Source organism: Protopterus annectens, chromosome 4.part1 (genome assembly GCF_019279795.1).
Source record: "Protopterus annectens isolate FY-2018-M chromosome 4.part1, PAN1.0, whole genome shotgun sequence".
In the NCBI taxonomy this organism is placed as follows: Eukaryota; Metazoa; Chordata; order Ceratodontiformes; family Protopteridae; genus Protopterus; species Protopterus annectens.
Window position 1 is genome coordinate 833597812 of NC_056734.1, and position 13755 is coordinate 833611566.

Genomic DNA, 13755 nt, shown 5'->3' on the forward strand with positions numbered 1-13755 from the left:
TGTCAAACATGTCAGAGAATTTTTGAAAATGAATTGAACTTGTATTATATTGAATAAAGATGGGGTGCAGCCATACTTGGAGTTTGTATGTCAGTTAGCCAAGACATTTTTCAGGTTAAATTGATGGCAAGAATCAGCCAACACCTGATACTCAAGTTCAGACAGAAGGTATGTCTCCAGGAATTGAGGAAAGCTGGGTAGATAATCCATTTAACAAAGTAAAAAAAGATGCTTTTCCAGTGCCTGACAATTTAAACAGTTATTTTTTATGGGACCTAAAGGAGTCACTATATCCTATTTTACTTTTGTTGTTTCAAGAAATAATGAAAGTGGGTTTTGTTTCATCTGAATGGAAACATGCTCATTTAATACCTATCTTTATAAAGGTAGTGCTGAAAAGGCAGACAGTTATAGATTTGTTAATTTGACAAGTTTAGTGGTTAAGCCCTTTGAAATGGTACTTCTCAGCTACATTGTTGTAAGTACATCCTGAGTGGAAAACTACCAACATGGATTTGCAAAGGGATGAGTCTGTAAAAGTAATCTAATATCATTCTATACAAAGGTGTTCTAAGCAGTGGACAAAGGCCTTGTGACTAAAATGATATGTTTAGACCTAGCAAATGCCTTTCACTGAGTTCAACACAATTCCATAATCACATCATAGGTTCATAGGTTCATAGGTTCATACTAGGCTATCTGCCCTAGGGCATTTATAAGCCTAGCCAGAGTGTGTTTGGCTTTCGCCACCCATTTTAAATTAATTTTGCTATGCCCTTTTTCGAGGTTAGTATACTGTGCCTTTGTCTAACAGTGACACAGAAGTGATACCCAGGGTAAACATACGATCTCCCATCCACTCATCAAGATTCCTCTTGAAGAGAGTCAATGAGGGACTCTGCCTAACCTGGACTGGGATTTTATTCCAGAGTGAAGGGAGCCTCATCAGTGAAATTAAGAACTACTAACACTTAAGTTATAAGATGGGGTAGGTAGGAAATCACTAGTCAAGATCGCAAACACTACTTCATACAAATATGATGTATTAGGGTTGTATCACAGGGCTTAGTCCTGTCCTTACCTGTTGTATATTTTCATGTCTACCTTACCATTTGATTCTACCTACTGGGTGCAAAAGTTTGCTGATGACACTAAAGTATCATATATTGTTATCAAAGATAACTGACCAGACACATTTCCAGGGGTATTTAAATGAACTATATAAATGGTTCCTTTACAGCCAAGTAACTTGAACTCAAAAAAAAAAAAATGCTTTATTTTGCCTACAGGTGAACATAATGTGGAATATCCATATCCCACTACCAATAATCTCATCTTGAACGTAGTTGTAGTTTTGAGGAAAATGGATTTTAGCGACCATACAGTTTATCACGATTTAGTGTAATCAGTACAATTCTGTGCTCCTCAAGGAGCTCTACAGGTCTGCTGCCTCTGTATGTAAGTATTGTGAGACTCATGCCAGAATATGGAGATGGATTTTACACATGAACAGGATGCAACAACCCTTGAAAGAGTTCAGAAAATATATATATAAAATAATAATCTAATTGTGGAATTAAGTAATGAAGACATGTTAAAGACACTAAAAGTATTCTTCACCTTTTATTGTGAAACAAAATTTATGTATACAAATGTGCACATAACAATACATTGGCTGCCACTCACAACAACAGAAAAACTACAGTGAACAATAATCTCTGAGTGAGTATTGCAGTAGTAAACGCCAAAATGAGGGGAAGGACTCTTAAAATCTGAGCAGATATTAGATCAGTAGAAAACATGAATTCTTTTAAATCCAAACTTGATTCCTTTTTTGGTGATAAAGTACATTAGACTGTATCTCAGTGGAGATTGGATTGCAGTGACCTGCTGTGACATCATTAGCCTACCTTCTACATTGAAACATTAGACAGTTATATCTATATAATAAAGATAGTGATAAAAAAAAGAAAATGAGGGAACCAAGAATGGAACAAAATAAAAGGAGCAACAAAGGCTGGAAAAGAAGATTGGGAGAGAGATGATTGATATGGTCAGCATATGGATTAGCAGTTTGTGTCAGAAAGCTTTCAGGGGGCAGAAGCTGTGAGGCTTGAAAGAAGATGGCAGCATTTTAGAGAAAACTATGAGAGCTACTAATGATAGCAGTGTATTGGATAATCAGGGGAGAAAGCACAGGGTGGGACTACACAGGAGGTGGAGTCAACAAGAGGCCATTAGGGAAGATGAGTAGGAAAAGATAGGGGGACAACAGCAAAGGACAAAAAGTCACAGACAGAAAATGTCATAGAACAGACAGGTGCTGTGATACACAGTAATGTGAAGGGTAACGGTCCTGTTATCAAGCAAATGTAGTATAATGTACTTGACTGATATCTTGGGGTGTAATGACAAGAGGGGATGTAGTACTAATGGGTATCCTTTCCATGTCTACATTTCCTATTTTTAAATAAATATATATATATATATATATGTATATATATATATATATATATATATATATATATATATATATATATATGTATATATATAGATATATATATATATATATATATATATATATATATATATATATATATATATATATATATCTATATATATATATATATATATATATATATATATATATATATATATATATATATATATACCTGCATGTAGAACCCAAATGATATATGTAGATGGTTACAAGTGTACAGTTCTGCTTCTTGCAATAGATGAATTTCATTTTTTATCTGTTATTCATAACTTATACATATTTATATTGTTTCAGGTTTCAGAAGAGAGTAGCACTGTACATAGCAGCATTTTTTGGCCATCTTGATTTGACTGACTGGCTGCTAATGAATGGCACGCGGCCTGAAGAACCAGTTGGTGTTCACCCTTATCGAGAATGGTGCCAAGAAACTGACCACCCTGATGTAAACAAGTGCCCAGTGCATGCAGCTGCTGAAACAGGTCAGCTTCTAACCTTGAAGGCATTTGTCAACAACAATATCCTGTGCCTCGAATGCCGGAATTTACAGGGTCTCACCCCACTTAAAATATGTGTTAAGCATAAGCATGTTGAATGTGTTTTGTATTTTGCCACAAAAATGTGGTCTGTAGTTACCTGCAATGGCATTTCACTTCCTGTAAGAGTACTTGTCAAAACTAAACAGTGGCTTGTCAAAGCTCGAATACGTCTACTTGTCAAAAATCGGTTTACACAGTCATCAGTGTTCAGGACCAGAGTTGGAGATTTGGTGTTAATTGATGGTTTTATGCATCCTGAAATGACTTCCAAACCAAACTCCAAAGTCATGAAAAATGGGGGAATCAGTAAAAGTTGTATACTGCCTGCAGTAACAGGACATGATAAGCTAAATAAGAAAGATGCTATAAATATGAAGAAATGGCATCAGAGTTTGCCAAATTTAAAGTTACCATCAATAGAAAAGGATAATGCAGCAACCAAAAATGCTGGAGTACAGCATACAGAGAAGGAAAAACAGTTGTCAGCATTGCCCATAAAATGTGAAAGCATGAACAAAAATATATGGAAAACTAAAGTACCACTTCCTCCCATCTCTAAAGACACTAACCCAAGACCACAGTTTTATTACACTGCACCAAATGCATCCTTCATCTTGACCTCATCATTGGAGTCATTTTCACATCACAGTGGAAGAACCCCAAGAGAGAATGCCATTTACTGCTTAGCTCTTGCAAGGTAACTTTTTTGGTCATTTTCTTATATCTGTTTCCTTTCTTCTTTATTCTGCATGCAAATGCCGGTGGAGCTGAACTGTGATGAAAATTTCAGGATAACAAGCTTTGCAAGATATAAAGAAGTGCCAGATAACAAGAAAGTCAATAAAAGTGCTTTGTGATGTTCCATATATTACATCATTCAGTGCAGACAAGTGCTGTGTGATGTCCCATATATTACATCACTCCATGCAGACCAGCAGTATAGAGGAGGAGAGGAGAAGGAGGAATGCTGCGACACAGCAGCTGCTGGATGGAAAAAAGAAGGGGCCACTAAAATCAATAAAAGCACTGCATTTTGAAGTATAAATAACTAAAAAAAAGGTACCTTAGTATTGTCATGGTAGCACTACTGCCTGTCATATGATCTACCAGGTTTAGTAACTAAGCTCATGCTATCGGATGCCAATCTTATTTTTTGGGAGAGCATGGGTGCTGACTATCTGTCAGTCTCATATGAGAGGGTGGGGTTGTCATTTGTGTGGATTACTCTTGTATGAAAATACCAAATGAAAGGAAGGTCACGATTAAGTTGTACAAATTATGCAGTGTACTGTAACAGGCCATCTGCGTTACTAGGCAGACTGGCTACAAATAAATACATTAAACAGGCTCAGGAAGTCATTTGTGTCAAAGCATCCTACCGTCACCCAGAATGATGCCTCAGAACAAACAGAAAATGACTGACTTTAACAACTGACTTAGTTTCTGGTGTCATTCCAAGGGGATCCAGTACCTGACAACCTGGGAGGACATGATTGACAGACCACAATGCTTTGCCAGAAACGGCTTTCATCTTTCTCCCCTGGGCTTCAGGCTTCTGGCAAAGGCTCTTGCCTCCCCATAGTGCCTTTTTTAGCCAAAGTCATGAGGACAAAATTACCAATAGGAAAAATTCTTCTAAACGAAATGTAAAAGTCATGCTGCTACTAGGATTCTTAACATGGAACGGCACTCATTGCAAGCATTTCTCACCCTGGAAGATACTGACATTTGTACAGTCACTGAAACCTGGTTCAAAGCTGTGGAGAGAACCCCAGCCTTACCAGGTTACTTGTCTTTCCATACTTTTAGACCCCAAACAGAGGGCTACAATGCCAAAGGAGGTAGATTTTCAATATTTATCAAAGACATTCACACCTCCAGGCTGGTCAAACAGTATGATGCACAGGAGACACTCCAGATGCAGTTAACTATTGACAAAACACCTATTCAAATCATAGCTAGCTACAGATCCCCAACCATAACTCAGGAGGCCCACTTCACCTATGTGGACTTACTTGAATCCATCAAGATTCAATCCTCTACCCTAATTCTGGGTGACTTTAACTATCCAACCATAGAGTGGAAGACCTATTCTAGCTCAAACACAAATGCCCAGAGATTCCTAAACTTTGTCAGTGCCAATGCATTGGATCAGCTGGTCGACACCCCCAAAAGAGGTGAAAATATCCCGGACCTGGTACTAACCGACATGAGTACCCACTGTAACACCCCTACAGTATCATCCTCCTTGGTAAGATCCATCCATAAAGCAATCACTTTCGAAGTCACCAGCTCCCCTGACCCCGCCCTTGGCAGGGTCGAACAAAAAAACTTTTCCAGAGCTGACTATAACCTCATGAGAGCAGGTATAAGCAGCTTCACAGCAACCATTCTTTCAGTTGAATCAGGCACTAATGTCCAAGCCTACACCAAAAAACTATATGAGCACCTATATAACTGCATGGACTCAGCAATACCTGACAGGACCAAATCATCTTCCTCAAGGAAGAGTAAACCTGTCTGGTGGACAGCAGCAATAAACTGACTTTGCTGTCCAGGAGCAAGAAGGAGCAGGTACCAAGTTGGAAGTAATCTCGCCCTTGTCTGAACAAGCAAATAAGGTCATTGATGAAATCCTCTAAGGCTAACTTCAAGTCCAAATTGGCCACATCCACTTAGGACAATCACAAGGCCTTCTTTGTATACATCCGCATTTTCATAGGTAACTCCCAAATCTGCTTTGAATTGGTGGTCATGAATACCACATACACAAACGCCATAGATATAGCCAACCTGCTGACAGACAAGTTCAGTGAAAAAATCACCCCCCCCTGTCCCCCCATCAGTAAACCAGGACATCCCCAGCACCTACCCCCCTCCCCTCATCACCAGGGAGCAGGTTATTAATGTCCTCTCAAAGGCAAAAAATACAGCCTCCATGCGACCCAGCAACATCCCTGGCTGTGTCCTACATGAACTCAGGCAAGAGTTGTCAGCACCACTAGGCACCCTATTCAACCAAAGCCTGTGCACCAGCTTCATCCCAGCAGAATGGAGGACAACCACTGTCATCCCTCTGCACAAAGGTGGAGTGTCCACTGATCCAGGCAATTATAGGTCAATCAGCCTAACTAGCCTGATCTGCAAAGCCATGGAACACATTATCATGGACCTTATAAAGAAGGACATTGGCAACCTCCAAACACTTGATCCCACACAGTTTGGTTTTGTCAAAGGAAAATCATGCCTGTTAAACCTGGTCGCCTTCTTTGAAACAGTCACCAAAGCCATAAATGAGGGCAAAACAGTGTACACTGCCTACCTTGATCTAGCCAAAGCCTTTGACACTATTCCCCACTTGGTCAAAATAAATAAACTCTCCCAGCTAGGCATCAACCCATATATTACCACATGGTAGCTTACTGGCTCACTGATAGAACCCACTCAGTCAAAATAGGGGAAGCCACCTCTAGTAGTAGACCCATAACAAGTGGCATACCCCAAGGATTGGTCTTGGGACCTCTACTGTTTGGGATATACTTTTCTGAGGTGCAAGCCAAACCCAGTGGTCTGTGACTAACCAAGTTTGCAGATGACTGCAAGCTGGGCACTGTCATAAATTCCCCTAGTGATGTGAACATCCTACAAGAGGGCCTTAACCAAACTAATGACTGGTGCCAGAATCATGGCTTCAAACTGAATGCTAAGAAATGCATCATTATCCCTTTTGGGGAAAATGGTGGTCCCACTAATTATCACATTAATAACAATGTGCTAAGCATGCAATCAGTCATGAGGGAGTTGGGCACCCAAGTTGATAGCAATCTGACTTTTGACCACCATGCTACCTCCATTGTATGGAAGGCTTTCTACATGGCCCATCTCATAAGTAAGAGTATTTCATCCAGGAACAAAGAGGTCTTAACATCCCTGTACTCCTCCCTTATCAGATCCATTATCGAGTACAATGCCTCCTTCAGCATGTACCTTGCCAAGCACATGCAGCAGTTAGAGAGACCACAGAGGTTCCTGACCAGGAAAATACAGGGTCTCAAACATCTGTCTTGTACAGATAGACTAAAAGCCCTGTCCCTCTACTCAGTCTCATACAGACTGCTCAGAGGTGACTTGTGTCTGGCATACAAGGCCATCTCAGACTCAGCCTTGATGGAGTTGCTGCATATCCATAAGTCAAACTCCACTCACGCAACTAGCATGCAAGGTCTCAACCTGGTCTGTGACATTAATAGAACTTGTTGGCAGGATAGATTTGTGTCCCAATGACTCCTCCATCTGTGGAATAGACTTCTTCTCCATATCAAGCAGAGTACCTCACTAGCCCTCTTTAAGAGGAACCTGGACGACTGGATGGGAAACAGAAAATATACTCCTGGGATCCCACCTGTGTCCCTGCTGGACAAGGAAAACAGGTGCTGACTTTGTAGGAACATGGGTGAACTTCTTGGCTAAGCTTATAAGAGCCTCTGGGCCAATAGCGTAGTATTGTCCTATGAACTTATGAACTTAAACCTTTGCATTGCACAACATCTTAACTTTGATACCTATCAAAATTAAAGTTACGTACCAGACTAGAATGACTACAATAACACATTCAGTCTTAATCATAAAAGTTATAAATAGGTTTCCATGGGAAGCATAGATGTTCATAGGAGTAACAAAAGGTAAAAAAGTTATGGGTATGCCTCAGACAGGGTACTTGCAGAACCCTTTCAGAATTAGGTATAGTTTGTTTGTGTCTTTCGGCTTTTCCTGGTTAGGGGTCGCCACAGCAGAACTCCGGTCTGCTAATGATTGGTAGTGAATTTTTACATACCGGGTTACCAGCCCTGACGCACAACCTTTAATGAAGGCATGCCCCATTCACGTATGCCTCCACACAGAAGATGCTCTAGCTGAGAATTGAACGGGATAACATCTTGCTATGAGGTGACAACGCTACCGCAGCACCATCACCGCAGTCAGAATTAGGTATAGTAAGGCACAGAATTCTCATGTGAGGTTCTAGAGGGGATCCCATGCATAAACTTGTTTGCCATTTTGGAGCAAGTAGTTATACAGAAACAAATGTTATACTTTAAACAGACTAAGTGTGGTAGAACTGGTGAATAAACACACAAAAGCATTTGAAAACATACAATGTGGGGTGGCAGAAAAATAGAAAAAATAAAACTGCCACCACAAACGCAATAAGTCTTTCCAAATTAACAAGACATATTAATGAAAAATAACATCTTTAGAAGAGACTGTGATGATGTGAGGTATTGCCAGCTATGTCAGGAGAAGTAGGGCAGTGTTTCTGTAAAAATATAACAGCATAGCTAGCCGGAGTTTTGTAAAGAATTATATGTCATTTGTATATCAAACTGATTTGTACAGGTGCTTGTGTTGAAAATGTATTTGTAAAGCTGCTTATAACTCTGGTGTTTATTTTAAATAGATATTCAGTATTTCATGTTCTTTTATTATTTATTATTAAATATATTTGAACTTTTCATTGTGGCTGGGTCATTTAGAGAATATTTTAACCTTTGACAGTACTTATATTTATTTAGTGGCACTGTGGCCGTTCCTGAAAGCCTTGCTGTTCAGTCAGCATTACCACTGGTATTAGTATTAATTTTGTTCAGTATAATTGGGTACCCTGGTAAGAGCCTTTGAGTAGCTGGCCTTGTGGGGGTTCTGGTGGCAGTGTATCTACCTTATAGCCTGGGCAAAGGTGGTAGAGCTAGTAAAGCTGCACCAGACTTTCCCAGGTGTGTGTGTGTGTGTGTGTGTGTGTGTGTGTGTGTGTGTGTGTGTGTGTGTGTGTGTGTGTGTGTGTGTGTGTGTGAAAACCAAAGCTCAAAGAGAGTGCATGTGTCAAGGTACTTTGAACAGGGACACTGAGAGTACTGATTTCACAGAGACAGTGCTGCAGGACTTGGCTTGAAACACCTGGCTAAGGGCTTACTGTAACTCTATAGCTGTGTCAGTGGGGATTCTTATTTGGGAACTGGAGAGAGAGAGAGGGAAACTCACCTACAGGACTGGAGTGTGCTCCTTGTGTGCTCCTAAGGGAAATTGTACTTGGTGCAAAGAGCTGCACCTGGAAATTCTGTATGTCTATTTTTGTTCTAAGAATGTCCCTCACCAGTGTCAGTAGTGAGGATTGAGGCTTCTCAATTACTGGCCCAGAGGAGGGATGTCACAAGGGTATAGGTTAATGTGTTCCCAGACAGGATCATGTTCCTCATGCCACATTTCTCAAGGGTCACTTGAAAAACTAGCTTGAGTCTTCAAAGGGGAGAAATGTGATGATGTGAGGTATTGTGAGCTATGCCAGGAGAAGCAGGGCAGTGGATGTGTAACATATGCCAGCATAGATAGCTAAAGTTTTGTGAAGAATTATATGTCATTTGTATATCAAACTGATTGGTACAGGTGCTTGTGTTGAAAATGTATTTGTAAGGTTGCTTCTGTTAAAAATGTACCAATAGTGGGTCCTGCTGGACAGAAAAGAAATACACCCATATGTCAGACTGTATTGTAACCGTTGAAATGAATATATTGTAACAGAAGATACTGGAAGAGTAGAGGTTAATCTGAGTCCAGTTAACTTTGAAAAATAGTTTGAAATCAAATTATCTGGTTTAGGCGATAAAGACTGTATCTTACAGTTCTGATTGCAGCCAGAGGCAAAATGACTGTGAAAACCAGGACTAGGAATCCTACTGTATTGTGCTTAGGGGTGAACTAATTGCTACCCTGGAAGTGTGGACATTTTTGAAATGGTTTTATAGCTTCCAGATGCTATAGCACATCTTAAAAAAGCTCTCTGTGTGTGTATTATGACACGTGTGCAGATTCTGGTTCACTTTCTATTGAAGTGGGTAGTATGAGAAACAGAAGTCAGGTGACCAGATGTATGTGATGCCATTCTGTAATCCAGCACTGAAATTATGCTTTAATACTAGATGAGACAGACATATCAGGGATGTCTGTTTGTGAAACCTGACAAAAAAGGAGCACTCACCCACTTCATCTTGCCTTGCTCCTGTAAGTGAACTAGGGGGCAGTAATTCTTTAGATCAGTCAAGAAAATATAGTAAGATTAGTTAAGTATTGTTTTTCTGTATCTGTATAAACCTTTGCATCTGTGTTATTTTTAATATTTCCTGTGATTGAAACTCTGATGTTTATTGTAAATAGATATTTAGTATTTTCATGTTATTTTATTATTTATTATTAAATATATATAAACTTTTCATTGTGGCTGGTCTTTTACAGAATATTTTAACCTTTGAGAGTACTTATATTTATTTGGTGAAACTGTGGTCGCTCCTGAAAACCTTGCTGTCTGGGCAACATTACCATTGGTATTAGTATTAATTTCACTCAGTATAATTGGCTACCCTAGTAAGAGCCTTAAAGTAGATGTCTTTGTGGGTGTTCTGGTGGCAGTGTATCTACCTCATAACCTGGACAAAGGTGGTAGAACTAGTAAAGCTGTGCCAGCTTTTCCCAGGTTTGTGTGTGTGTGTGTGTGTGTGTGTGTGTGTGTGTGTGTGTGTGTGTGTGTGTGTGTGTGTGTGTGTGTGTGTGTGTGTGTGTGTGTGTGTGTGTGTGTGTGTGTGTGTGTGTGTGTGTGTGTGTGTGGATATGTGTGAAAACCAAAGCTCAAAGAGAATGCATGTGACAGCTACTTTGAACTGGGACACTGAGAGCACTGCTTTCACAGAGAGGGTGGTGGAGGACTTGGCTTGGAATACCCAACTAAAGACTTAACTCTATAGCTGTGTCAGTGGGGAGTCTTATTTGGGGCCTGGAGAAAGAGGGAGGGAAGCCCAGCCCCAAGACTGGAGTGTGCTCCTTGTGTGCTCTTAAGGGAAATTGTGCTTGGTGCAGAGAGTTGCATCTGAAAATTCTTTGTGTATCTATTTTTGTTCCAAGTGAACATCCCAAACCGGTGTCAGTGATGAACATTGAGGGTCCTTGATTACTGCCCAAAGGAGGGAAATCACAGAGGTATCACAGAAGGTTAAGGAAGGAAAGAGAGTATTCAGAAAGCAGGAGGAAATTCAAATACAGGGTATGACATGCCAAAGTGTAATATAAAGCAGGTGGAACTGGAGAAGTTATGGTAGCAAGTATCAGATTGATAAGTATAGCAAACCTTGATAAATCTCATAGTAAAAATTTGTGCTGCTGTTGCACAGACAAGGCATATGTTTGTGGCACCACTGACCTGGGTAAAACTAGTAACCTAGATGCTGGGGGGGGGGCTGGGCAATGGGATAATGACAAGGGATTGCCAGGTCATTTCCTCTTAAGGAGTGAGTAGGGGGAGCATCTCAGAGACAGATTTTCCACTAATGAAAGTCTAGTTGAGACTTGGAAGTTGTTGTTGGCATCTGCCTACAAGTGAACCATGGCTGCCTGAGTGGTTACTGACTTGTTTGACTGACATCTCCACAGTCCAGGTTCTGCAAACCTACCCCATGTGCATGTTACTGAGGTATCTGCTATTGAAAATAGGAATAATACAAAAAACTCTATGGCCTTTCTGCATTTATGTTGAACATCTCTGAAACTCAAGCAGTTGCAACTTGAGGACTCATAGTATACCTCCTTCAGTATCACACAAAGATCTTTAAAGAAGAACATTAAGTTGCAGGGGTGCATAGCTAAGGTAGTAAACTCTACAGATACAGAGCGTATCCTCTCATTGCATGGAACTCTAATAAAACCATATCTGAAGCATTATGCGCAGTTGCCACAGCGAGAAAGTCAGACATGGATATTAAAGAACATACATTGTAGAATCACCAAAATGCTGAGGAGAGGAGGGATGCAGGAAGCAGTGGCAGGAAACATTCCAAGAGTTTGGTGTCCACATACTAAAAGAGAGCAGAGTACTGATGGAATTAATATGGTCCTGTCATGTCAATATTCAGGTGAGAGTGATGGAGGGGAGGGGAAAATGAGAATAGATTGAAGCTGGAAAGGAATTTTTATTTTTTGTTTTTTTATTTTTAAATGTGTGATTTTGTAAATACTTTTTTAAAATTATGTGTTTTTACTTTTGTTAGGATAAAGATGGCAAAGAAAAGGATGTATTGTTAAAATGTAGGAAAGATAGAGCCTATGTATCTGCACATTACAAGAACTTTACTGAAATAAATGAGTGTAACTATAGAACATGGAGATCTACCCAGTGACCAGCCCCCCCAGGTAGGTGACACCCCACCTGGTCACTCCCAGAGGGAAGGCTTTAGGCAGGGTACTTTTCTACTGTATAAAAAACACTGATTTGTAACATCTACTGTAGTGCACAACACCGCCCATCTGACTACTATATTTCTCACCTCTTAAGAGGCCAATGTGGATCACAGACCCTGACAATGTGTAGCAAACAGACAAAATGAGGAACACCATATTTTTGCATCGTATGAAAATGCACCTTTTCCATGGTGCCAGGCTGCAGCGGTCTTTCAAGCAAAATCAGTAAGTTGAACTATATATCAACCAAGAATTAACATTGAACATATGTAGACTTATTTTACAAAAAACAAAATGTGTAACTAAAGTAAAAAAATATTGCATAATCTGCAAAAACACTAACATAATAGGTTATTACTAGGCTAACTGCCATTATGAGCTATTTATGAGCTTAGCCAATTATCCCTTGTGAGACTCAAACCCTGCACCTTGTGTTTATAAGGCAAACACATTAACCATTAGGCCACCCTCCTAACCCCAATCAAGAAAACAATCATAAAGTAAAAGCAGCAACTCTGCATGAGAATGATCTCTTGTAACCTATGCACTTTTTCCACTGGGAAATTATATTTCACATGATTTATTACACAATACCTCTCAAGTGTACTTCATTATAAGGAATATTCTTCATTTTGAGTCTTAAAATTTCCATGTTCCTTGAAGTTCCACATTGACCCTATCAGTCACACAAGCGTGTTAAAACAATTTTAACAGATGTTCACATTAAATAATATTGAATCATATTAGTGCATAAAATTATTTGCTGTAAGTATAGAGTAACTCATTTTCCCATCCTGTGAGCTACAAGTTGAAGGGTGTGACTGACCTGAGGCGTACCTCCCTGGACTACATGAAAAGAGACATAGAGGAGCTCTCTGAGCATGTAGCCCAGGCCGGTATGACCCTGACCTTGAGTAGCATCTTACCCTCACCAAGAATGATGCCACAATATGAAGACAAGATGATCAATTTCAACAATTGGCTTAAGTATTGGTGTCATTCAAAGGGGATCCAATGCCTGTCAGCCTGGGATGATATGCTCGACAAGCCATGATGCTTCGCTAGGGACGGCTTACACCTGCCACCCCTGGGCTTTCGGATATTGGCAAAGGCTCTTGCTACCCCATAGTGCCTTTTTTAGGCAAGGCTCAAAAGACAAACCCACCTCCATAGGTATCACAAGGGATAAGAAACTAAGAGTAATGCTACTCAACGCCAGAAGTCTAAACCTCAAGATGCATGCACTCGAAACTCTCCTTAGCATGGAGAACATCGATATCTGTGCAGTAACAGAAACCTGGTTCAGGGCTCCCGAGAGCACCCCAGCACTACCAGGTTATACCTCATACCATGCTTTTCGGCCCCAAAACTTGGACCGAACCACAAAAGGAGGGGGAGTATCGATATTCATCAAAGATACCCACACCTGCAGGTTGGTGG

General features: G+C 40.1%; 1 protein-coding gene across 2 annotated transcripts in view; it reads left to right on the forward strand.

Moving 5' to 3' along the window:
- Window positions 1-13755, forward strand: part of ANKUB1 (ankyrin repeat and ubiquitin domain containing 1) — a 554771-nt gene that overhangs the window by 414933 nt on the left and 126083 nt on the right. For both annotated transcript variants that reach the window (XM_044070601.1, XM_044070600.1), the window contains one exon: window positions 2795-3733. In XM_044070601.1, coding sequence (XP_043926536.1) covers window positions 2795-3733 — 939 coding nt within the window. The remainder of the gene's footprint in view (window positions 1-2794; window positions 3734-13755) is intronic.